The sequence below is a fragment of the Dermacentor variabilis genome, chromosome 2 (assembly GCF_050947875.1).
Source record: "Dermacentor variabilis isolate Ectoservices chromosome 2, ASM5094787v1, whole genome shotgun sequence".
Lineage (NCBI taxonomy): Eukaryota > Metazoa > Arthropoda > Arachnida > Ixodida > Ixodidae > Dermacentor > Dermacentor variabilis.
Window position 1 is genome coordinate 75735214 of NC_134569.1, and position 27362 is coordinate 75762575.

Sequence of the window (27362 nt, forward strand, 5' to 3'; positions counted from 1 at the left end):
CTGTTGAGTGAAGTGCTCTCCCGTCTCTCTACTTCGGTCAAACCTGACCGCCAACTCTTTGCGATGTTAAAATAAACAAGTTGTTTCGTTGTTACCAGTCGACTCTTGCTTTGCCGGGACCTTCGGATGCTTCCAGTTGTACCCCAGGCCGCCAGGCCAACGCTACCCTTGGGGCTTGCGACCCAGGTACAACCACGGGCGTCAGCGCCGAGTTCCCAACAGATCGTACGAGCAGTCCGATCCAAACAGGACATGTGACACTTGTCAGCGGGTGGGCAAACCAGGGGACAAATCGAGGGCGCCGTTGAAATTGGTACCTATCATTACGGAGCCTTTTAGACGGCTCGTTATTGATACTGTGGGACCTCTGCCGGTAACAGCCACGGGGTACAGACACATTTTGACTGTGATCTGCCCAGCGACAAAGTTCCCTGAAGCAGTGCCGCTTAAAGAACTCAGCTCAGTTGAGATAGTTAATGCACTACTGTCCATATTTGCGCGAGTTGGTTTCCCTGTGGAAATCCAATCAGATCAGGGCACAGTGTTTACTAGCGCTTTGACGACAACTTTTCTCGAAAGGTGTGGGGTAAAGCTGTTACACAGCTCAGTGTACCACCCACAGTCGAATTCCGTTGAGAAGCTCCACTCCGTCATGAAGCGCGTGTTGAGAGCGTTGTGTTTTGAACATCGAACTGACTGGGAGCTGTGTCTGCCTGGGGTGATGTTTGCTTTAAGGACCGCGCCGCATGCAGCTACGGGGTTTTCGCCAGCTGAACTGGTGTACGGTCGCTCGCTTCGATCTCCGCTTCGCATGCTTCGAGAATCATGGGAAGATAGGGGCGACGACCCAGTCGTGGTGGAGTACGTACTTAAGCTCCTCGAACGCTTAAGAAGGGCACAGGAGTTGTCAGGTGAAGCAATGACAAAGGCCCAGCAGAGGGCCAAGGTTTATTATGATCGGACAGCCAGGGCCCGTCGTTTTGAGGTTGGCGATGAGGTCATGATATTGCGCACATCGCTAAACAACAAACTAGACGTGCAGTGGGAGGGCCCAGCGCGAATTGTTCAGAAACTGTCGGACGTTAACTACGTGGTAAGTCTGCCAGGAAAGCGGAAAGCACAGCAAGTTTACCACTGTAATCTGCTCAAACCTTATAGACAAAGGGAAGCAGTGGTGTGCATGATGGTAAACGTTCCTGAAGAGCTTCCGGTCGAGCTTCCGGGACTAGGCTCAGTGACGAACAGGGAAGACACCGGTCAAGTCATTAGTGACCTTATCAGTAAAGCACCGCTGTCGCCCGAGCAGAAAACCGAACTACACCAGCTATTACAAGAGTTTCAAGGTCTGTTCTCTGAGAGGCCTGGTAGGACTTCTGTACTTACTCATGATATAGAACTTACCTCCACAGAGCCAGTACGATCCAAGGCGTATCGGGTGTCACCCCGCCAGAGCGATATTATGGAGCCTGAGGTAAAGAAAATGCTACAGCTCGGTGTTATTGAGGCAGGTGAGAGTGATTATACCTCCCCTTTGATTTTAGTTGAGGTACCGGGCAAGGAACCTCGTCCTTGCGTCGACTACCGCAGGCTTAATTCCATCACTAAGGATCAAATTTATCCGATCCCTAACATCGAGGAGCGCCTTGAGAAAGTTAGTAGCGCTCAGTTTATTTCCACCCTAGATCTTGTCAGGGGTTATTGGCAGGTTCCACTTACAGAAGAGGCTAGTAGGTATGCGGCGTTCATTTCACCAATGGGAACATTCCGTCCTAAAGTGTTGAGTTTTGGTTTGAAGAACGCGCCATACTGTTTTTCAAGTCTCATGGATAAAGTGTTGCGGGGACAGCAAGAATTCGCTTTACCGTATCTAGACGACGTAGCGATATTCTCCGCATCCTGGTCTGAGCATATGGCACACTTGCGGGCAGTGCTAACCCGCCTGCGCGAAGCGGGCTTGACAGTAAAGGCTCCTAAGTGCCAGTTAGCACAGGCCGAGGTTGTCTACCTCGGTCACGTGATTGGTCAGGGTCGTCGCCGCCCCTCTGAAATAAAAGTGGCCGCTGTGCGAGACTTTCCGCAACCGCGCACCAAGACCGATATTCGGTCGTTCTTGGGTGTCGCCGGCTACTATCAGAGGTACATCCCTAGGTACTCTGATATCGCGGCTCCCCTGACGGATGCTCTAAGAAAAACAGAGCCCCAAACAGTCGTCTGGGACGAGACAAAGGAAAGAGCGTTTAGCGCCCTAAAGAGTGCCCTAACAAACCAGCCTGTGCTACGATCGCCAGACTATACAAAAGGGTTCGTTGTTCAGTGCGATGCTAGTGAGCGAGGCATGGGCGTTGTACTGTGCCAACGGGAAAATGGAGAAGTAGAACACCCCGTCCTGTATGCTAGTCGTAAGCTGTCCAGTCGTGAGCAGGCGTATAGCGCCACCGAGAAAGAGTGTGCGTGTCTCGTGTGGGCCGTTCAGAAATTGTCATGCTATCTAGCCGGCTCGAGGTTTATCATTGAGACGGATCACTGCCCTCTCCAATGGCTGCAGACCATCTCTCCCAAAAATGGCCGCCTCCTGCGCTGGAGCCTCGCTTTACAACAATATTCCTTTGAGGTGCGTTACAAAAAGGGGAGTCTCAACGGTAACGCCGATGGCTTAAGTCGAAGCCCCTAACGTAGGAATCAGCCTCAAAATTGTTTGTTACTGATGTTTTTCTTCCTGAGGCAGGATTTTTTTTTAACATATTGCTTTTGTTTAGTGTTTCAAAGTGATGATATGCTTTCTAGTGCAATTTTTCAATTTGTGGACGCGTTCTGAGTGATGCTAGACTACTGTAAGGAACTAGGCAGTGGTATAAAAAGGGGAAAGAGCCTGGCAGGGCTTAGTGAGGGTTGTGCCGTGCTTGCTGACTGAGCGGTTGAGTTTCAGCGTAGTTCTAACGCTTGCCGGGAACGAGAACAAAAATGTGAACTCTCCCGAAGTCACTTTGCAGTGTCCCGTGCGAACCTGAACGAGAGAACGAGGCCTTCTCTGTGCGCTGCGCTCAAGAAACGTCGAGGGACGCCCGACTTCGGTTATGAGCATCATCGAGCGACATCCCTCCGGACAGCGGATGCAGTCCCCTGTCCATCGGGATCTCCTTCCCCCGGCGGGGCGGTCTGTTGCGTTTCGCCTGCGACACGTGGTTTTGCCGGCGCGACTGCGGCGGGGCGGCAGACATTTTGGCCCGATCGTCGTCGCCGCAACGCTCATCGCCAGGTGTTTCCAGGCGCGACTGCGGCGATGCGACCGCAAAGGATCACCCTCTCATTCCAGTCATTGTGCCCGAACCAGGCGATGCGAAAGCAGGGATCATCCTCTCATTACAGTCATTGTGCCCGACCGGCAGCGCTACAACAGGGTGCTACGAGATCGTGCTCGACATGGTGCTACGGCAGCGCTACGACAGGGTGCTACGAGATCGTGCTCGACATGGTGCTACGGCCGCGCTACGACAGTGTGCGTCACCATTAGCCCATTGTACATTCACGTGCTCGTCTTTTGAGGGGTTCCTTCTTGCCCTCAACTGCGAGAGTATAAAAACAGCTGCCCCCGGACGCCAAAAGGAGGGCTCCGATTTCTTCTGTTGAGTAAAGTGCTCTCCCGTCTCTCTACTTCGGTCAAACCTGACTGCCAACTCTTTGCGATGTTAAAATAAACAAGTTGTTTCGTTGTTACCAGTCGACTCATGCTTTGCCGGGACCTTCGGATGCTTCCAGTTGTACCCCAGGCCGCCAGGCCAACGCTACCCTTGGGGCTTGCGACCCAGGTACAACCACGGGCGTCAGCGCCGAGTTCCCAACAGATCGTACCAGCGGTGCGATCCAAACAATCCAAACTGCCCGCGGCGTGCTAGGCAGACACTGAAGAAAGCGTGGGTGCGGAAAGCTCTCGAGAAAGAGCAGCGTGAACTCCAACCCTCCAGCGACCCGACCACTACTACAGACACGGCGGAGACCCGAACGTCGCACGCCCCAACGAAGGAGACCAGAAAAGTCCGGTCGGAGACCCGTTCGAGATCCCGTCGCAAGTTCCGGACCCGCTCCAAGTCTCGGTCCCGATCCCGCGAGGCATCGGTGCGCCTCCCAGAGAAGCGCCCTCCTTCCCCATCTTCCCAACAACCCTACAAGAAGGCCCTGCAGACCAACGCCCCAGCCAAGGTGACCCTGGTCCCTTCAGGGATGCAGCGGACCCCGGAGAAGAAAACAGCAATGGAGGCGCCTCGGGAGGTAGGTCGGGTGGAGGGTCCCCCACAGCTCGCTCCGCCCCGTAAATCTCTCCCTACCCCTTCCCCTTTTACCAATTCGTTACCAAATCCCGATCCTCTAATAGAAATAGCCCGCCTATGTCGTGACATGGAGGCGCGCTGTGAGCGCCTGCAAGAACAAATGGACGCGCTGGTGGCAGACATGAGCACTATATTATGCAGGCGGCTCTGGACAGGATAGAACGCCAAATGGAGGCCCTTCAAATAGGGATTACTGAGCAAGTGAAATCATGTATAGAGTGCACTTCCGCACGCATGCAAGTTCCTGAGCTTAGCGGTAACAACGAAAGCGCGCTTTCCGACCAAGGCTCTCGGCCGCAACCTTCAAATGTGGGCACCCAGTGCCCGCATCCCTATGCACGACCGCCTGCTTCCTCTCGCGATGATGATGGCGCCGCGTAACGCGGAGTGGTGTGGCAGTGGAAATGTAGGGGATTCCGCCAAAAACGAGGTTCCCTACAGCAGTATATCGCCACATCCACGAACCCTCCCGATGTCATCCTCTTACAGGAAGTCAATTGCACCCCTTCTTTATCCGGCTACAGCACGCTCTCGGGTGTCTCTCCTCTTGTGGGAGCCTTAGTTTCGAAACATGTTACATGTCGCATGCATACCACTAACATTGATATTCCTCACCAAATATTGGAAATAATTACGCTAGGTAAACGCAACGAGAGTCTGTTTATACTCAATGCATACAGTTCCCCCCGTTCGCGAACGCACTGTTTTCAGCACCTACTAACAGAATTTGGTAGGTTTGGACGGGTTTGTGAGGTGGCCGGCGACTTTAACGCTCCGCATACTGCATGGGGTTACGTTAAATCGCAGGCTAAAGGGACCCGCTTATGGAATGCCATCTGTAACATGAGATACACACTGCTTACCGACCCAGAGCACCCCACTCGGATGGGCAACAGCATATCTCGTGACACCTGCCCTGACCTTACCTTCGTGCGCAATACTGGCCCAGTCGTTGCGCACGGGCCTTTAGAGGAGCACCTTGGTAGTGACCACTACATTGTGGCGACTACCTTGTCATTACGGGGTGCGCGCAGGCCCGAGCGAAATGTGCGTATAACGGATTGGGCGAAATTCAGGAAACGTCGCGGGACCCACCTGAGCGCCAAGGGTACGAACGCTGGCTTGACTCTCTCGCACAAGATCTAGAGGCCACCAAGAGCACACTGCGCACCACAACCGAGACACCAGACATAGACCCGCATTTACTTCATCTTTGGAACGCCCGCAGAGGGTTGACGCGACCATGGAAACGACAACGCCTCAACCGCAAACTTAGGAAACGTATAGATCAAATTACACGGGAATCTCAGGAGTATGCAGAGATCCTTACGAGGAATAACTAGCGAGGATTTTGCGATCATCTCTCAGGCACATTGAGCACAGCAAAAACGTGGTCGATTCTTCGCTCACTCACAGATCTCGCCACAATGAAGGGAAAAACATTTCAACAGCTGTACATCCTAATGCACGAGTACAGGGACGATGTCTCGACACTCCTCAGAGAGCTAGAGAAGCATTACATACCCACAGGCCCGTCGCCGCAGTACCCTGACTATCCTTATGTAGGCGAGGCGACCGAATTGCTCGATGCAGATCATCACATCTGAGGAGTTGCGGGTGGTCCTACAAGACCTACGTCGCAACACGGCACCGGGAGCCGACCACATCCGATTCGCCAGCCTTCGTAACCTCAGGGACGCGGATATTAAACACCTCACCCACATCTTCAATGATTGCTGGCGCAAAGGCATGCTTCCCTAAGCATGGCGACACGCCGACATCACACTGATCCCCAAACCGGGCAAGCCTGTTAAGGTTGAAAACTTATACGACCCATCTCCCTAACATCCTGCATTGGTAAGCTCATGGAGCATGTACTCTTGCGGCGTCTGCAGCTCTCCCTCGAAGAAAATTCATTCTTTTCTAACTCTCAATTCGTATATCGGGCTCATCTGTCTGCCAAAGATGTGCTTTTACAATTGCGGGAGGAAGTCATAGGACCTCCGTCGTCCGCCCAAACGAGAGCACTCATCGCCTTAGACCTAAAAGGGGCATTCGACAATGTTGAACATGACCTCATCCTTCGCAATGTTGCACATTTACACTGTGGAATTCGTATGTACAACTATATCCGCGCATTTCTTCGAGATCGCACAGCCACCGTAGGAATGGGATCGCATCGATCCGGTACGATTCGCCTTGTAGGACGTGGGACACCCCAGGGCTCAGTTCTTTCCCCTACTCTATTCAATATCGCGCTCGCAGGGCTCCCCCGGCTACTAGACCAGATCCCTGATGTCGCCCACGCTATATATGCGGACGACATTACTATCTGGTCGACACGGGGTTCCGACGGAGCCATCCAGGACCGACTGCAGCAAGCAGTCGATACAGTTTCCGAGTACGCGAGAAAATGCGGCTTAAGATGTGCTCCGGAAAAGTCGGAGCTCATAATCATTCGCCCCCGGAGCCGTTCCTCTACTCCCCCTATCACTGTGCACGTGGATGGCACACCGATACCACAGGTTAATCGTGCTCGTATCCTCGGCCTACACGTCCAAGCGGATGGCAGGTCAAACTACACTGTTTCCCTTCTATCCAGACAGATTGAGCAAATTCTGGCCATGATCCGGAGGGTCTCCAGCAGGCGCTCGGGCCTTCGAGAAGAGGACCTGCTGCGCTTGGTGGAGGCATGCGTGATCAGCCGCCTTACATACCATCTCCCATTTCAGCGGTTGACCCAAGCGCAACAACTTCGCATATATATAGACGCGATGATTCGCAAAGCGACGAAGCTGGCCCATGGCCTCCCGAACTATACTTCCACACGCCGTCTCCTTAACTTAGGGACACATAACACACTAGGCGAGCTGCTAGAGGCACATTGGGTCAGCCATCGCCAGCGCTTCCTACTCACTCCTACTGGCCGCCATCTTCTCACAAGGCTAGGATACTCTGTCCCACCCCTTGAGTCTGAAACCCGTCTAACGATCTTGTCGTCAGCGATACGCCAAGCACTAAGTATTCATCCATTGCCACGTAATATGCACCCCGATCATGACAAAGGGCGGCGCAAAGCCCGTGCACGATATACTGGCCGCATGCTTGCAAACATCCCGGAAACACATACTTTATACACGGACACATCAGGCACTCAAGAGGGCTATACCTCGGTAGTTTTGGATGGCACCGAATCCATGAGAGACTCTGCTGCAATGCGCGGAACAAATGCCGCTTACGGAGAAATTCTCGGTGTTGCTCTCACAATTCGATACGCCATCTGTGTTCCTGAGGAAGTGTATATATTGACGGACTCGCAACAGGCATGCCGGGCGTTCCTATCAGGACATGGCATCCCGAGAGCGGCGCACCAAATTCTCAAACAGATCCCGCAAAATACACCAACCACACCTCCCCACATTCACTTACTCTGGACCCCTGGTCATACCTCGCTGCCGGGTAACGAACGCGCACATGCGGTTGCCCGAGAAATTTCCCTCCGGGCGACTTGGCGTGGTGAGGCGACTAGTTCAGAGTAGGGGGATCCCTTACTCCGTTACAAAGACATACTTCGTCATTATACACGCATTCGTCGCACCCACGCCGCACCACCGCCGTCCTTCTCGCGTGAGGAAGCAGTGGCATTACGCCAGTTACAGACCGCAACTTTTCCAAATCTTGTCTCTCTCAATAAATTCTACCCACACTGTTATGGAGATCGTTGCCCTGGCTGTGGCAGCTCGCCCACTATCTTCCACGTCACGATTGAGTGCACTGCAAACCTCTTGCCTCGCTTGCCAACTCTCCTTTACCCCCTACTCAACAAAGTGCTATGGGACGATGCCCTCCGCGACGGACCTCCCGAGGACCTCCGAGCTGTGATACAACGGGCTCGAAAAATCGCCGGAATCATCTTAGGGACCCTGGACTGAGGGTTCCTCCCACACTGCTCTCGCCATTCAAATATTATTAATAAAGATGTTTTACTCTCTCTCTCTCTTCCTAGTTCTCTTCCTCCACTGTGAATCAATGTTTTTCCTGTACAGGTACCTCAACACTCTCTCAGCCCGTTTACTTTCTTCCATATTCCTCAGTCGTTCTTCATACTCAATTTTACTGCGAGCTTCCCTCACTTCAAAACTAGTCCAGCCCATATCACCCTGCACAGCTTCATTTGTAGTCTTCCCGTGAGCGCCCAATGCGAGGCGACCCACTGACCTTTGGTTCCCATCGAGTCCTGATTGTGCCCCTGATTTAAAGCAAACAACCGCATTTCCAGAAGTAAGTCCTGGAACCATTACACCTTTCCACATACCTCGGAGGACCTCGTACCTATAGTATCCCCATGGCTCTCTGTGATTCATTATGGCTGCATTTCTCTTCCCCTTCACGGTTATTGTTTTTCTTGTGTTTCCACATATCTATTGCCTTCGTTTATCCATATACCAAAGTATTTATATTTTGTTATCCGAGCCCTGTATCGCCACTGCCTGTCCACTGTTTTCATTGAATGCCATAACACCTGATTTTCAAGCACTCAATTTCACGCCTGTCTTTTGCAGCGCCACCTGTCGCTGCAGCTTGGGGTCATTGCTGGCAAGAAGGAAAATAAAAAAAGAAACGGTGCAACACAGGGCCTCCGGGATCGGCAGTTACGGTGGTCGCGGAAGTCATGCACGTACGTACGGAGCTCGCCGATTGCTTGTTGTGGTTTTTCCTGCCACGTTTGCGCATTCTTTATGCACACGGTAAGCGCCGCATTTCTAAATATCTCTGCGTGCGCATTTGTTTGTTTGTTTTCTTCGGTGAAACCTGGCAACCACCTTTCTGGCTGACGCAACATGAAAGGAATCCCATGCAACCCACCAGGCAAAGTGCAGGTGCTCCTTCCGGGCTTCTTATCGTCGTGTGTTTCGAAATAATAAAAAAACATAAGAGTGCTTACCGAACGGACGAGTAGACGAGTGTTTGTCTTCTGCAACCGAAACGCTGAGCAGACGATCAGGAACACTGCACGATCTGTGTTTGGAAACGTGCAAGCTTAGACGCCGTTATATCCTAACAGTTTGTAATGTTTATTTTTTGTGAATTATCTTAATTTCAATTGTTTTGAGAGCGTTTTAGTTCATAAATGCAGAATGCTTTCCGCAGCATGGGTAATTTCGCGCGCTATAGCACACCGGTCGATCGCTGCGCTCTACTGGTGGCGTCATCGCAGTAGTCTCCCCGGTTCTTACATTGTTTTGCTGTACGGACGACACACTGCCCCATTCCAGTACACCATGGCTTTACTAACCGCGTCGAGCCGAGTTTCGCCGTCGCCAGCAATTTGACCTTCAATTGACCGCAGCTGCACCGTAGCCTTGGCAACGCATCGCGTGACTCGCCACGCCGAGCTCCGCCGCCGGCTTGGCGCATGCGCTCTCCGCAGCTGGGTCGCCGCCTGACTAGAGTGTACTAGAATGCGGGAGTGGGTCCAACGGAGGCCACGTAAAGCGGCGAGAGTGAAGCAAAAAACGTTGAAATTTGCGGCGGCACTGCAGTCGCCTTCTTAAAGTCTCTCCTTCTTCTGACGTTCCGGCCAATCCGGTGCCTCGGCGGCCCGGCGGAACCGCGCCAACCGACGGTGGTTACGGCGGCGTCGAGCTGTCGTCTGCTCGACACACCGTCGTGGTTTTTTTTCGTCAATTTTTGTTCGTTTTTATAGTATGAGCGTAAAAAAAATGCAATAAAATTATTGCTTTGCCATGAATTAAGGTTCCTCTATTCCGTCAAACGATGCCATTTGCACGTTGTTTACGCGCAGTATGAGCACACCTCGATGAAAGGACTGCTGTCGTGTAGTGGGTTACAAAACTGTATACAGTAGATCGAGAGGCCAGGTCAAGCTCTCGCTCTTCGGAATCCCTAAAGATGAAGAAGGCAACGCGTGCGGGAGCTTAATCTTCACCGCACCAATCGGCCCTTTGGAAGCCACTGACTCCATTTGTGAGCAGCACTTTGATGCAATTGTACATATTGAGGCATTATGTGCATATCATTGAAAGCCAGGAAATATCTACACAGCGTGGAAAGCCTGCGCTTCGGTCTGATGCGATAACCACAATCTTTTGCCGTATTTTCCGGAGTATCTCTTCGAGCAGCCCACACGCGAGCAGCCCACGCGAAAGAGAACGGCCTCATATGAAACAGATGAAGGGCGGTCATCAAAGACAACGCTCTGAAATTCAAGCAAATATAAACAATGTGTTTTGCTTTATTCACGCAGGGGGCCTAGAAAACCAACTGCATCGATCTCAGGCGTATGACGCATAAAAATAGGTTCGCTTTATTCACTCAGGGGGCCTAGAAACCAACTACATCGATCTCGGGCGTATGACGCGTAAAAATAGGGAAGAAAACGGCGATTCCGCAAATATCTTCAAAACACAAATAACCTACAGAAAAAAATAATGTGCTGCACGCAACGAATAATGCGACCTACATTCTCCTTAAGTGTCAAATTTCTGCCGTTATTAGGGCATCGCGGAAATTTTTGTCAGCATTCAATATACCGCCTTGAGAAAGGAAGAAAACAAAGGTTTACCAATTTTTAACCCCTAATTATGCCACACAGTTCATTTATTACTGTGCCTCATCCCATTACTGTACACGATCCCCATTTCTTCGGAAAATGAGCTCTGCATTTCGTTATCTCATTACACAGTGAAACATGCACATAAAGTTTAAAAAGGAAAGCAAACTACAAACGCGATCCATCTGACTGCGTGGCTCCGGCTAATCCAGGCACTGTCATCCTCGAACGCAACTTCTACGCTACGTTCAACCGCGGCCTTCTGTTCGGCGCGCTCTGACGCTGCCGGCCGGCGCCTCCGGCGCGCGCGGAGGCGTGGCCTAAAGCCCCTCCATACACGTTTCCGCCGACCAGGTTAAAGGGACACTAAAGGTTACCAGAAACTCAAGTTAAAGTGGTAGAGAAATGTTCTAGAACGTCTAAGGCGTCAATATAATCGCGAACAGAGCTTTAGTAACCGAGAAATTGAGGTAAATGCATCACACGATTTGAGACCCCCCAGCGACATTCCGGTACTAGCCCGATGACGAAAGCACTCCTCATAATTTGTGTTACTAATACTCAACTACTCGTATTAAAAATATCATTTCATTCGATTATAAGAAGAAAAAAATGCTACTTGTCTACGTCTATTCGATTCTAAGAAAAAATAACATTTTGTCGTTACCCTTCAGTAATATGGGTGGTAGAAAGGTTTCGTTTTCGCTCGACTCTGCGCCGCGCACGCTTTGGAGTTTCAGTAGTTTCGTTATCGCGTCGTGCTGTGAGGGTTCTGCTGGCTCGCGAAACGTTCATTTGGAACAAGCCGCGAGAATGCCACGTCCATGTGATGTCGTGGGAAGCCCTCGTTGCTTTCCCGCACCGGAGAGCCGGTGTCGAGGCCGCCGTCGTAGTACGCAACGACGCTGGCAGCGCGAGCCCTCAGCAGCAGGTCGCGTTCGTCAGTGCTCAAATCGCTGAAGTTGAGCCCAGCATCGCAAGCCAATCTGTCGTTGTCAGGGTCCATTTGCGACGAGCGTCGAAGTTTGCGTCATAGAATGAAGCACCAGTTTATGGTCGCGCATTTCTCCTCCCGCTAGCCACCATATTCCCGCTTTCGCACTGCTGTCGGCTCTGTCTTGCCTATGTTTCTGGCCGCGCGTTTGCGTTTTGCGCAGAAAATCCGTAGCGCCGTCTGCGGACGCCGTTATACTCACCGATGGCGCAACGTCACTATGAGACCACGATGTCAGTACTCCTCGATCGGAGGGCGGGCGATTTGAACTGCGCTAGAGGTACGCGGACGCTTCAGCACGCATTTTCTCTTAAAGTAAGTCTCACCTTGGCACGAAACAAGCGTTTCGAGGTTTCTGGGATGGCATTTCAACAGTCCACGTTGACTTAATAGTAACCTTTAGTGTCCCTTAACCTGCCCTCCTCCTCCACGCCCCTCTCCCACTCATCCCCTTAGCTTCCGGCGTCAAGCGGAATTTACGTACTGCAGCTTCCTGTTCCGAGTGGAAGTGACACTTTGTTTTTTAGCGTTGTTTACTTTCGCGCCGCTGGAGAGGCTTTAATTGCACGGGCTGCGGTTGAAACTGCGAATGCGATTCCATCCAAGAACCACCGCCTACTGTAACCAGCGATCTGCTCGTGTTCGCTGCTTCGCATCAACCTGCGACGGGTTGTGGCACAAGCGACAACGTACAGTGGAATGTAGTGCCTGGGCGCTTGGAGACCACTGCCGTTTTTCGTGCATTTGGACAACAGCGACCGCGAACTACTACTTCAGCGGAATACAACAGCTTGTCCCCTTTGCATTCTTCTTATGGTGACTGCCACAGCTCTGCTAAGCACGCGCGGGCGTCTCACCATCGTCTAACAGCAGTCAAAGCAGAAAGTCCCGTAGCGCAACTACAGGAAGCGGAAACGCCGGAACCGGAAATTTTTAAACCGGAAATACCGGAACCGGATTTGGTGTGAGGGGAAAAGGCGTCGCACAACAAAGTTTGTCGCTACTTAAGAAAGCGGCGGTGGCGCGTAGATGCAGGGGTTTTAGCGTGGCGTTCAGAAGGCGACGATGGCGCCATCTTGATTTTCAATAAAAAATGCGTCAACGTGGAGCCGTCGTTGGACCCACTCTCCCAATCAAGTACATTCTACAAACTGGGATACGTAGCGCAAGAATGACACAAGGACGAAGCAGGAACACGGGATGAGCGCTAACTTTCAACATTTATTTATTGCAGCTGGTGAGCATATATATACTCACTGGGACGCCACTGCAACAGACACACAGAAGGGAAGGAGGAAAAGCAGTCATGCGACTACTATGCCCAAAAGTTCAAGCTCTTTCTTTGATAAAAGAATAGACGGCGTGCTAACACACTCGTCACCTGCTCTAGCTATCTCAGCTGAGATAGCTTACATTTGTCCGTGCCGCTAAATAGAGAGAGAGAGAGAGAGAAACAACTTAGTCGCCTGCAGAACAACACCATGGCTAAATGGCACCGAGACGCGGGCCCTGAAGTCTTCTTAGCGGGTGGTCTCTACTCCAGCGCGTGTTACTCCCGCGGTCGGTCGCCCTGAGGGGCAACATTCCGTCGGTTTCGCTCGGCCTTTGTCTTTCAAGAGCCGCCGAGACCTGCTGGACGGCCCAGGTTTGGATTTCGTGGTCGTAGCATTTCGCCGCAGCCGCGAGTAGCGGCTCAAAAACATTTGGCGTCGTTGACTACCTCGCTTGTCCAAAAGTACAGCCTTTGTTCAGGTTATGATCTGCCCTCTGTCAGGGTCACTCGATGATTTTTTTCTTTTTTTTTTTTATCCATCGGCCTTGCCTCTGCAGAGAATGTAAACCTAGCGTATCTGGGTCTTCGAAAAAACGAAAGTGAGCCTGCAGAGACTTAGAGACAGATACGTTAAAGACATGGACTGGTCTTTCCATCTATCAGCAGCTAAACAGCGTAGACATATGCGACGCTGCCTGGAGAAAGGAAAACATGTGACGAGGAATGGCTTTGTGGCATGCTTCGCGGCTTAGCGTTAGTAGAAGGTTGACGTAAAAAGCTCCTCATTTTTTCGCTTTCACTGAGGTCACCAAACATGAGCGGCTTAGGAGTTCCTGCATATGCTACAGGGTCAGTAGAGCAACTCCTCCCATGGAGTCAGCCTGCCACAGAGCACAGAGTTACGACTATGCATCATGTATATTTTTTTTTTTTTTTGCCAACAGGTAGCAGAACCAGTCCGCCTTTGCTAGTGATCCTGGATATATACAGATAATAGTCTCTGCAGCCAATAATTTTTGTATTGGACTACGTCCAAATATGTCTGTATTAACTTTTCCTAATTATATAATAAAGTTTTTATTTTGGAAGGACAGAATTACATGGACACTCCAGATGCATTTCCACCTTCGTCGTTGGCGTCACCGTAATGTTCCGTAAATAGTCCAAGTGTGATAACATCGCGACTGCACACCAAATGCTGTGTGTGCATGTGAAAGCGTGTGAGGATGAGCCGAGACGGATGGTAGCTCGACCTTACACGTGCAAGGGAGAAAAGCGGGGAGGAAGCGCGCTGCACTCATCTCGCGTAAGGCATCAGGGGGAGGGATGTAAGCGTTTTACTTCAGCGGCGACTGCGTATCGCGCGGCTGAGCGTGGCCGCACTGGCCCCATATTGAAAGCAATCTGCAGTGGGTACAGAGTCTAAGCATGCCAAGGGCTGATGACTTTGTGTGCACTGGGCTCTCACCACTTAGTTCGCGTTAAAACGAGAGGTAGCACGAAGGGCAATTTGCTCGCTGCTGCTGTCACTCTTCTTTACGCCAACGTTTTGATAGTGAGTGTCCGCGGTCATCCAGTGGCACGTGTTCGTATTTGCTTGTGTGCCCGTGACACTATATTTGTTAATTCAGTTAGTAAGAAAATTTTTTTAGAAGTTTATACGGCCAATAAAGCTAATGCACTTACTTCGTATAGCTGTCTAATAATTTGCTATCGCAACTGATGCTTTGCCTATTGGGCAAAACTGCGACATTTCTTATTTTTCAGATGATGAGAAGCACAAAGAAGGAACAAAAACTTATCAAAAAAGTACAAGAACTTTATCAGCACGAAATAGGCAAGCAATGAAAACGAGCGTTTAGTAGGATAATGAGGGCCCCAGTTGAATACAACGAAAGCAATATTGTGAAGTCTGAGCACGAACAGATATGTCACAAATGCATTAAAAAGACAGTTAAGCACAACACTCAGACGTGCTGCCACACATCATCCTCACAGCACATGTTCAGCGTGTTGTATGTGTTGTATACCTAGTTCTGGTTTCTGTTTAAACTCTATCACGCCTTCGTAATCATGTGTAGATACGTCCCCCCCCCCCTTCATATGTTGAAATAATAAAAAAAGATGAATGCTGCCACGTTTGGGTAGGCAAAATCGGAGGTGTTGCGGTTGTCAACTGATGCATACACAAGTGTGCTGTTCATGAAGCTACCTCGGATGTGGCCAGTTCTCTAGGTGGCCGATACCCCACTGGCTGTTCACTAGAGAACTGTGCCTGCATACAGTAGCTAGATAGCTGTCGTTACAATGTGCAATCACTCAGTGAGCATCAGAGCTGCTGTTGATTTGTTTTAATCAACGAGTCATCAGAAATTGTCTTCACCGAGGCTGAGCTGGTCAGACCCAGACGAATGACAAATCAAGTTGTCAATCATCTTCCATAAGTTACAATGCACTCGATACTACGAAGAACTGCCTCTGTAAAGCTGGATAGTATATAGTTAGAGTTACTAGCACCGAAACATGTCTGTTGGTTGAAGACCACACAGGAAAACGAATGAAATGCACAAAACAAATAAACAGTGAGAGGCTTTGCTTTTTGATGCAGCATGCCATCATAATGGTGTGTTTTAGAAATAGATGAGAGTACTCTAAAGAAAAGATAACCCAAGAAACAGCATCTATGTGGCACTGCACATGCTCGGAACACAGACTACGGTGATAATCAGCACAGAGTGAATTTGGGTTCACCATGTCTGAAGGAGCACATGTAATACTTCATCTGGTGAAAAAAAACTTATGGGTGCACCAGTGCGAACCATCTCAATAATGAGCACAATAGGGTGCTACTAATTTAACCTAGCTTGCTTTTGTCCAGTATTATAAATGGCTCTCTTCATTTGCAAATAATTACTGAGCCTTTTGTTTTTGCAAGAGAGACTACAGATGCAACTTTCCAAGAGCACTAGTTTCACAAAATTGAGAAAATATGGCATAATGATGTCAGACTGATAAAATTGTTTTTTAAACACTTTAATAGAGGTCTAAAAATCCAGCGATACAAATTGACCAACGAAAAGAGCTAGGTTTTGTGTGTTGAGTGTGGAACACCTTTAATGCCCATGCTGATTTTGCTGTGTACCAAGCGTACATAAAAAGTTAAGAATCTATAAATTTTTTAGTCTCTTTAAAAAAGCATACTGAATAAACACACATAACACACAGTATACTGAATAAACACAGCAGGTTCACACTCAATGACAGCAATACTGCAAATATGACTCCTAGACAACAGTGCCGCAAATTTACGTTGACTTATAAGTGCTCTGCGCAAGCAGAACTAAGTTCAGTTTGAGCAATACCATGGAAGTAATACGCACAATAATTTTCACAATGCAAGACCATGGCGCCAGCATCGAGAATAAAAAAGATATAGAGCTGCACGTCAAACCGTGTACACCCAATAACATTTCACTAATGATCATACGCCAGACATTCAAATAATAGAGCAAGTGCAAGCAAGGATTGCTAACATCATCAACTAGCACAGTATTCAAGTGCTGCAACCATGCAAGAACATCCACAGCTGAGGAAGAATACTCAATGTTCAGATACTATGTATCAAATATAGTCCATAGTCCGTGACTTCATTTCTAAATTTCATTCAGTAAAATGTGACAATTCTGTACATAAATGCTGGCCAAAACTCTCAATGCCCCTTTAAGGAATGTCTTATGGCAGCCCACACAGTTATTCTTCAACGAAATTATCAGGAGTGCCCATATTATTGGTCCAGGGCTGATACAAATAGACATGAAGGAGAACTGTGCTGATTAGATTAAAGTGTCACATCGAAAAATATGCACAATATGTGCAGAACTCAGCTCCTTTTAAGGACAGTTAAATAAGAGGTTTTCCTCTGTTCAGATACCTTGTTTGCACATCTTTGTGGTAAAGCAAATAGTTTCCAGCCTCTATGGCACAGTAACCTTTACGTAAACATTCAATGCTCGATAACAACTTAAACCTGCCTCCAGGCTCCCAGGGGTGCCACTACTATGAAATGCATTCAATTATGGGGGAGTGGCGGGAAAACCTGCCACAGATTTAGCATATTGATGGGCTTGCACTCTTTGCTTGTATCTGCCCACCTTTTCAGTGCATTCACCTAGTGGACGTTGGCAGAGTACAGGGTGGCTCCCAAATACGCTAAATGTCCATCCTGCAAGTGGTCGTGGCAAGACACACCAAGTTTCCATGCAATTGATTATCTTCCTCTGTGCAATATCTGCTCAGTTGGTCGTCGTAAACTCAGTGGGAAGCGGTGAGTAAGCAACCACATTCTTTGGTGTCTTGCGCCTCCGCAAAAGACAGTAGGCGGTGCAGCTGAACACCACAATGGCCAGTATGGCGCTCTGCCCGATCACCAACGCCAATGCTGCAAAAAAAAAAAAAAAAAAATCGAACCTTCATTACCTTCTGTGCATGTAGAGCTGCACTTTGTCAAGTGGCCCAAAGTGATTTTTGAAGTAATCATAGAATGGCCTCACTTTTAAAGCACATTGTCTCCTGAATCTCATGCCGCAAAATTTTTTTGAATCCTTCAACTGTAAGTAGATTTATCCCGTCGATACCTGGCTTTCTCTTTTTATCTCTACTAGTGTGCTGGAAGCTACACAGTGGAGTGTTGCAGTGACAAAAGGGCTCATCACGGCACTCCATGGTGGCCGCGATGGGGCACGCCATGCAGAACACTGCTGCAATCTTGGAGACTATGCACAGCTGACGCAGCTATGCACAGTGTAAAGATGAAATGATTTTTTTGTCTTTTTGAGACCGCGGACACATATATTTTTCATTTATTTAACTCAATGTTGGTAATTATGTATTGCTGAGAATGCTCTTGCGACAGCAAAATTACTCAATAACGTTGGTGGGTCCAGTTGCAATCGATGACACTGCATGACGGCATTGCAGAAGCGAGAGCAAGAAATTTTTCGCCGTTTTGGACACAAGATTGTAAGGTCTCTGCTGCATGCAGTATAGTAATATTTGGCTCACATGTTCACAGGTGCCTCTATAACTGATCAGCAACATTTCCTTACTACGGTCAAAAAATGTTTCAGGACCCCTTTAACCTTTTCATCCCTGAATTAATCTTCCTACCTTTGTAACTAATTTGTGCAAATTACTGGATTTTATCAAATAAAAACACGTGCATTTCTTTTTTTAGTTTTAGTTCAAGCACAAAATAAGTGATATTATAATAACTGCAGGTGCCAAAGCCATACCAACAAATTTTATCAAGGATACATGAACTAAGGGCTCTAGGCTGATTTGGAACATGCAAGTAGATATGTACGATGTGCCTCCGAAACCAAGTTAAGTGAATTTTACAATGACACCATGAAAACCACACCAAGCAATCCCAGAAACGGGCAGAACTATGTTTTATTAAGGGTGTTATAAAACTTGACTCAAACATTACTATTCTTTTCTTTTTTTACTTTAGAACAAAACTTAGAACTATGATTTTTGGTGCAATGAAACAATTTTGCCTAATATTTTGCATCCATGCCATGGTTGCACTCCAGAGTCCCGAGCTCCCAATGCTGTTTTAGCATCACTTTTAGCAACTCATCAGGAGTAAAGCACAATGGTAATGAAGTAGGCTTAGGAGCTAAACTGTCTCCATCGAAGAGTGGGGCAAGTCCATGTCTGTACTCACATTGTGCACACTGATAGCTTAATGTGGGACTCCCCATGAACGCCCAATGACAACCTAGCAAAGGTGCGGGCAATGCACATGATTTGAGGCAATGGCAATACTGGCATGATGTCTCTAGTAGTGTAGTAGCTGAGCTTGCACTTATCAGCAGAGTGCACCAGTTCAGTGTGCCTTGGAAATGTTATACATGTTACTGTTTCACATTGCATGGAAAAAAAAAATATTATTGGCCCAGATATATTATGGCCAGATGACATGCCCCAATACACACTATTTTATTGCACTAAGGAGGAAAAAGTAAAAACGTAGTACGAACTAACCGAAGCACCACACGCCACACCTTGCTTCCATAAAAACCAGCAAATAATGATCCTTGCTGTTTTGCAATCTACGTGGCATTAGATGTCCTATTGAGGCATTAGATGCCTTAGTGCATCATAGGTGCCCTAAGAAGTTATGGTTTTCATGACTTGAAAGTGCACCCTTTAGCCTGGTACATCTTGCTGCTCCCTACAGATGAACCTCTCAGCCACTTGAATGAAATTTGCTGCATTTAAATCAACAAATTAAGTTGGCTGTAGGAGGTAGGGCTCCAAATTGTTGTCCAAAAGAATTGCATAAAATTCAAGCATTAAGTTTGCAACTCTGTGAGAGAAACAGATACATATTAGAATTAAGTAAGCTGAATTTATTAGGGTGTCTAAAGCAGACGATTCCCATATTATGCATACCTCTGAAGTAATCCCTGGATACATTTTAAACGCTCATGTCAACAGAGTTAAGTAACCATTTCCTGTCTTGATGGACTTTATATGCTTAAGTAGATGTGGTTTACAGAATTACTTTTTCTTTTCTTTTTGGAGTTATAAAAATGTTAACTTTGCACTGCACGTTTTATTCAATCCTGTTGATTTTCAGCAACTAAAGATAAAAATTAGAGGGCTTGTATATAAAATATGTTCCTAACAGTCACTGGAACTAAAATTTCTCTTCTATGCTTATTAAATTTAATTTATATTATTTCAGTAGGTGCTTAACCAGAGTGTTTCGGCTTTTCACAAGCATTTGAACCGGGAAATCAGGTTTGGCTCCGAGCTAACGCTCTAGCTTGTTTATGTGCGCGTGTGTAGAACAACCCTATTAGAGCTTTATTTTTTTGCCTAACATATTGACTGAACATGTTTAGGTCATTTTTTGGGACTCCGTAGCTGAGCCAGAACAAAAATTTTATGCAAACATAACTTAAACAAAGCTGTTTCGGTTCAACATGCTGGCCTTAACCTAGTGATAATCACGCTGAGTGGAGACATGGCCATGGTACTCATGTGGGTTATCTCTGCGGGTAACATGAGCAGTTTTATAGGGGGGCAAGGATGGGTGGCCTAACCCCAAAACTTTCCTCCTGCACTCCCATCGCTCCCCTTCGATCAACTTGAAGTGCTCAGTGACAAAGTTCCCACTTGAACCGCTATCGAAAATGGGGAATCATGCTCAGATAGGCTAGCTCTATCTAAGCCGGCATCTGGCCACACATTCTGATGGCCTGCTCATAAGGCTGTTTCAGTGCTGCAACATAGGCAGCGTTGCTGGCTGTTCTTAATGATGGTTTATGATCAACATCGGCTGCACATTCTCGCCGACGCCTCAGTCACATGGCCACCTCATGACTCTGACGCAGGTTGCACTGCTGGCTGTTCTCTGGCTCACATTTGATACCGACCATGCCACCACACATTACCACTGCCACATGAAAACCGTTGTGGAACCCCCTTATAGTACCTTATAAGCTTCGCTGTAAGAGCTAGCTATTTTCCCCTTATCACACAACGAAAAAAACTGCGATCACCCCACTGGAAAGCATACCTCCATCAGACAGGAAGAACGATTGTTGAAGACCACACTCTCGCCGCCAGTCATCTGGAATGTACACTTTGGCCAGGTCCAGAAACTCTTCCAGTGTGCAAAACTCGTTATCACAGCCAGGAAAGTGCAAAGGCCGAGGCTCCAACTCGAATGCATTGAGCGTGAGCCCACGCACAGAGAAGTTACCCGGTCCATTTTTCCATAGCTCAAGCACAAGCGAGGAGCAGTAAGGAGGGGCATGGCCATCAAATACGCCCAGGGCATCCAGAATAGCCGATATTTCAGTATCATGCTGCATAAAGACAAGAAAATTCCTAGTTACAATGCATTTGGCACAACAACTGCATGCATTACTTCTACAGCACAGCATAGCCTTCATTGAAGAATGGGGAGAACATTATCCAGAAAAACATGTGGTATGGGTGCATGCAATTTTTTTCATAGGGGACACTGTCATGTCGACGTGAGAACACAGGTTCACACAAACTGAAGATATGTAAGCCTTCTTGTCTAGATTTTATCCATGAAGAAGCACTTTATGTTACATGCGCATTTGAATGATGTCAGGGAAAATTAAGAAAAAGATCACTTTGGAATTTTTGGCAATGAATCGAAGGTTTTTCTCATGAAGTGCCAAAAACTCAATCTGTTGTAAGCAGCATGTAGTTCTTCAAACTTGTTAATTCACAATCACAATTAGAGGTGAACGAATATTCGGAACTTTAAAATAAATCGAATAGTGTCCTATTCGATTCGGTCTTCAAACTGAATATTTACTATTTGTAAATGTGAACATTTCTCAAATACTTTTCTAATAGTATTTCAAGAGTCAACTCTGCCCAATTAAACATAAAATTAGAGCAAAAGTACGGTAAATTTTTATCCCCACGGTCATTGCAAAGACATAAAACACGAGAACTTGCGTAGTGGAGCAGGCTGTGTCACTTAAGTAGCCATACTTTACAGGTTATACAGAGATAATTCGCACTCTCTGAAGAGTCCTGTGCATTTAAAGAAACAGCGTGTTTGCTCCTAATGCTCCACTTGTGATTTTAATAAAGAATGCTTCATAACGTACTATATAATGACAGAAGCTTGCTAGCTTTAAATATACTTGGAGGTGAATGACGTTTTATACTGATTGTGATAAAGCCTGTTCATTATTCAAAAACTATTCAATATTCGATTTGAGTCACTTCTGGTCCTATTCGATTCACATTCGATTCGGTCTCAAAAATAACTATTTGCACATCCATAATCATAACGGTGAGAAATATGGCCACAAGTTATTTGAACACAACTTTTGTGCCATCCACGGCAGGCAGCAGGCTCTAAAGATACAGCACAGAGGCCTAACCTATGCAAGACGTGTCATCCAGACCTTTCTTAAATTTCTGGCACAGCCACATTTATCTGTGGCCCAAATTTGACAAATTTTTGTGCAATTTGTAATGCTGTCATTCATGTTCCTGAAAATAATGTTTTTACAGAGTGATTGATACATGGATGAACGTGAGGTTTCGCAGAGCGATGAAGACGACGATGAGATCACTTGCACATGGGCCAGATGAGACATTCATCTCTTGCCCTAGCTTTCTTTGTAAATATTTTGTCAATATATTCATTGCCTACGTCTCATCTTAATACTGTTTGTTTGTGATGCCGAATATTTCCTGCAAAACACTGATTCCTACATGAATCATTGCACCAGAAAGTGTTAAAGTTCTTTATTGAATGAACTAGTGCGCACTAAAGAAATAGTACAATTCAGCATCACCAATGTTTACAGCATGGTTGTTGGCTGCCAGACGGAACGAGATGGCTTATGATTGACTTTTATTCCTTCTAACCATGGTGATGCAGTAATTCAAGAACTCATTATGTGCATTGCATACAATTCCACAAGAAAGGCTAATCTTTCTAGGGAATGTCAGTAACAACTGTCACAAAAGAATGATGCAAGCATATTAGTACTTCTCAAACAAGAACAAAGTCGGATGAGAATGAAGCCACTAACAGTACTGCAACAAAGAAGAAAGCACATGCCAGTATAAAGTAGTAAATTTGAAACAAGAATGAAGCAAGGTTCTATGGTAAATATAGTAGGGCAGCCAAACACCAATGAACCCTAAAAAACATGAAAGAGTTTTAGTGTTCATAGTAATCAGGCAAAGGTTTTCTGTTTGGAGCCACAGTAAAGTCACGGTACAAGCAAACATGGGTGAAAGGACAAAACCCACATTCTCAGCATGACACATGCAGCACTTGATGAACTTGGATGCTATGGAAGCTGTCCACATCCCTAGTGGGTTTAGAAGCAGGCAGGCTGTACCAACTAAATGTCTGCACAATTTAAAAATTATAGCAGGCTTCACATGAATGTAACTTAGTGTACATTACTAGAAGTTTTGTTACTATATAGTAACCAGCGTAAGGTTGTCTCCTTAAGACTAGATATACATACTCACAATTACAACTTCACCTAAGGATGAAACAAGTGTCCCGCCCCTTTACTGCATAGGTTGAAAAGATGTGGCATTCACTAAGATAATATCTGCATAGGACAGATTGTGAGAAGCATCTCATCTAAGTGACCCATGAGAAAATCCCAAAACCATTTCACTTGTACAGCGAAGCTGTATATAGCTACCCTCCGGCGGTGGTTATGTCCGTCTGTCTAGGCGTCATGTCGACATGGAAAAATGTTTGGCTCCAGTTTCTCGCGAATGCTCTGTAGCTCTCAATCTAATGTAGGTAACTTGGAACAAATTATACTGAAATTGGCCATTAAGACAACTATCATTATGCCAAGTTTCATTTACTTTTTTTAATTACGTGTTTCACAGTGAAGTTGTAAATATTGTGGAATTCTTCTCTGCTTTGCGGCAGTACTTGCACATGTCACTACTTCATAAAAGAATAAGAATAAATCACTCCACAGCCAAACGATGTATTCGTTGTCTGTGTACTTTAATAATAATAATAATAATAATAATAATAATAATAATAATAATAATAATAATAATAATAACATATACATAGGTGCGTCAATTGAGGTAAAACACACCACAGCTTCGCTGCTCGTCCTTCTTCACAGAGTGAAAGGGCTGATGAGTTTTTTTTTTTTTTTGCATATCCTGGCACTAAACACTTGCCCAAACACTTGCTCCGTTTGAGCTACCCAGTTTCACAGCAGATGATTACGGAAGAATAAAGAGAGATTGTGAGTATGCGGCAAGCAACAACTGTGCTCGTGAGATTTTTGTACGAGCTACCTTGGGAGTGTAGGCCATAGCCCCGGCCCTGTATGAGACCAGCTAGTGTAAACAACTCCCCGTTCTTATCTTCACCTGATTTCTGCTCTATTTGCTTTCCTCTTTGCAAAGCAGCAGGCCACTGAGTTATGTCATTTTTGGATGGTCGCTATAATCCTCCAAATCCAAACGGACTGATTCTGGAGGCACTCTGGGTCCAAGTAAGGGATATCTTAAGCCAATCAAACAGCTGGCTTTTTTTCGAAGCAGCGAGAGGGAAGGAAGTGAATGATGAGAGGAACTTCCTGTAACACAGCCAGTACCATCGCCAGCTTCGTTTAGGTGCGAAACATGGCAATGATGACGGTGTACATGGATGATAATTGTCGTCACCGTGAATGGAGCGAGCACATCTGCGAGAATGGGTGCAACCACGAAAATGAGCGCAACCATGGGAAAGGGTGGGGTCACATGGCCGGAAACAAACCACATTTCTCGGCTGCTTTGATGGCGATACTGGCAGCACCTTTCGGCGCTCTGACCTGGGTTTGGGTTAACAGAACGGATAGTCCAAATGCAGCCAGAGGCCCCCTTTTCGTCCATCCAAACAAGATCAGCCTTTTGGGAGAGCTTTAGAGCAGTCAAAAATGACCGCCTAAAGATGCCATTAGCTTTACTCTACATTTCTTACATTAAAAATTTATTTACCTCATTGTGTCTCATTGAAACTAATGGCAAAGTTTGTAATTAGTTACAATATTTAGAATTAGAGGGCAAGGTGACAATGAAAATGTTGCATTCATTCAAAAACATGCAAACGAGGCATTTCTAGTTTCTAGCAGCCTCTTTTTTTTTCTTCGCAGGCAATGTAGACAGCTTGCAAAATTTAAAAGGAAAACCAAAGACCACAATGCCTCTATACACAATGGATGCACAAACTCCACAATGCAACCATACATTACACTTTAAAGGGCCTTTAATTTTGTAGACGCGTAGGGTATAGCTAAAGTTAATCATTCGCACCACAATTCGTGTGAAACGTCTCATATTAAGGGAGCTATGGACGATTACAAGTTACCCTCCTCCACAGTCATGCATTTTCTCCTCAACTTGTTTGCCGAGTGATTGGGGCTAAGCTATGCCTTCACTGGCTCTGTGTCATGATGGCACTTCGTGTCATCGACTTCCGGTTCTCTAGGAGCGCGTGCGCGAAGCCTCTCCAAGATCTCCACCAGCTGCTTGGCAGTCGACCCCAAGCGAGAGCTATCAAAGCAGCGTGCGTTGCGAGCAGTCTGGCGAAGCGCCGAACGTGTCTGGTATTCCGGTAACCAGAGACGGGCTGGGCCTTTCAACGGATGGGTGGAGGCATAAACTCAAGCTGATGAAACAACTTTAGCGTAAACGTATGTGGGCGACCTGATCGGTCTGCAAGGTCCATCCACCTGTTCGCCCAGAGCTTAACCAGCCAAACAAAGAGCTAATATTGCTCTAACCAAGTGTAAAACTTTTTAAACATTTACAAAAACAGCATGTTAATGATTATGCTCCTGCGAAAAATTTACACCAGCAGCAAAGAATAATACACCTCGTTACTGCTACTGTGTTTGGTTGAGCTCTGTGCCACCAGGTGGCTGCACCGAGCAGATCATTCACGTTTGCGCTTCTACTCATCCCGTGAAACGGTAAAGTCAAGTGGCCAGGTCCTGTCCCCTCGCTTGCGTTTACCCGAATACTAGACTCGCGAAACGCTATTGTGGTAGTAATCCTCCGATGTAAAGAGACAGCTGCAAATGCACAAATTCTGGCGCCAATTGGATAGCGACAGTCACGTGTGCTGCAGCCACTCCGCCCGTTTGCTGCCTTGCAGAGGGATGTGATGTCACATCTTGACATATTGCCAGTCGCTACGCTTGCAGCCCGCAATGCAAGAAAGGCGATTCATGGTGCTCACGAAAAGACAGACCTACATTGACCATGGGGTTCTCGTCAAGACGGAGCACGTTGTAACACAAGCAGACAATGCTTGCTGTGTGCCGGAAGTGCTAAAGTGTAGTGAGAAATTGTTCTTGTGAATTCTCTTTCTGTTACTTCTTTTTATAGAAACAAATTAACTAACATTCCAACTATTATGAACATCAATTGTTCACCACAAAGGTGGAAAAATGATCGATGATGCGCCCTGGGCAGCCAATAGGATAGCTCACCCTACTGACGTCAATTGGGTGATTTACGTCATGTGGGTAGGGCCGGCTGAAAATTCTGCCGAGCAGTGTGCAGCGATCGGCAGCGATGTACATTTTTAAAACCTTGTAATAAATTACATGCTTTACGTGGAGCACTTAGATGCGTCAATTAATGATCAGAAGGACCTACTCTAACGACTCAGTACGTTTTGTACAATATCGTCAAAATCGTTTCCAGGTCCCTTTAACAATCTCAAGCATACAGCAAAACAGTGTGGTCAGAACATGAAACTAAAAGTTGTTTGTACAACACAATTAACTGAAATGAGTTAGGATCAGTACAGCACCTAATACAACTATACCTGATGAATGAATTAGATGTATGCAATCAACCTAAACTTCTTACACCATAGTCATGAGTTAGCACTTACTGTGGAATACATGAAGACCTTGTATTCTGACTTGTTACGTGCTGCTGCCTCCAGGTTTCCCGACATGTTGGCTGCTAACAGCCCTGTTAGTAAATACAAACACCAAAACAATAGCAAAGATGGGGCACCCTTCAAAAAAAGTGCCAATTCAGCAAACTGTGTTCACAGATAAAAACATGCCCAATAGTTTTCATAATCACTCAGCCTGTAATGTGATAAATGGAGTAGCATATGTACACCCTTGAGTGATACGAGAGGGAATGGTACCCGAACAGCCTTCAAAAAGCCATAGTCGCTATAAATACATGCCCTTGATTAAGGTGTTAAACGAGACAATATGTCCAATGAGAAAGCGACTTTCTTGTTGTTTACGCAATGATTATTCGCAAAGCATGGGTTGTGAATCCACACTTTGTTAGTAATCATTGCTTTAAAACACATTTCGTGTCCCCTATCATATTGCTCATGACTATGCTTATCATGGCAAATGAAATGCAAACTGGCATAAGTATAAAATTCGCTAGCTCCTGCGAGCAACAACCCGAGTGTAATTTTGCCCCACTGTGCATACCTTGCCAAATTATGGTGTAATGGGATTCAAATTAAAGTGAATACCAGGTCAGGAAAGAGAGTCCTGGTTGGCACTCTCTTCCTGCCCTAGTCTTCACTTTATATTGCATCCTATCACAATGTAATAAATATGAACTAGTTTAACTAGCCCAGGGACAAGTAATGGT

The 27362-nt window shown here is 46.7% G+C and overlaps 2 protein-coding genes across 2 annotated transcripts in view; one reads left to right on the forward strand and one right to left on the reverse strand.

Moving 5' to 3' along the window:
- The window catches only part of LOC142570352 (uncharacterized), a 58052-nt gene extending 42731 nt beyond the window's left edge, over positions 1-15321 (forward strand). Inside the window, exons 2-4 of the mRNA XM_075678740.1 lie at positions 3894-4266; positions 8888-9003; positions 14934-15321. Of these exons, the coding sequence (XP_075534855.1) occupies positions 3894-4266; positions 8888-9003; positions 14934-14937 (493 nt within the window). The 3' untranslated portion in view covers positions 14938-15321. The remainder of the gene's footprint in view (positions 1-3893; positions 4267-8887; positions 9004-14933) is intronic.
- Positions 15322-16183: 862 nt separating this feature from the next.
- LOC142572112 (prostatic acid phosphatase-like) overlaps positions 16184-27362 on the reverse strand; it is a 46556-nt gene continuing 35377 nt past the window's right edge. The window contains exons 8-10 of the mRNA XM_075680981.1: positions 26626-26708; positions 20758-21049; positions 16184-17604 (exon numbers count right to left, since the gene is read on the reverse strand). Of these exons, the coding sequence (XP_075537096.1) occupies positions 17459-17604; positions 20758-21049; positions 26626-26708 (521 nt within the window). The 3' untranslated portion in view covers positions 16184-17458. The remainder of the gene's footprint in view (positions 17605-20757; positions 21050-26625; positions 26709-27362) is intronic.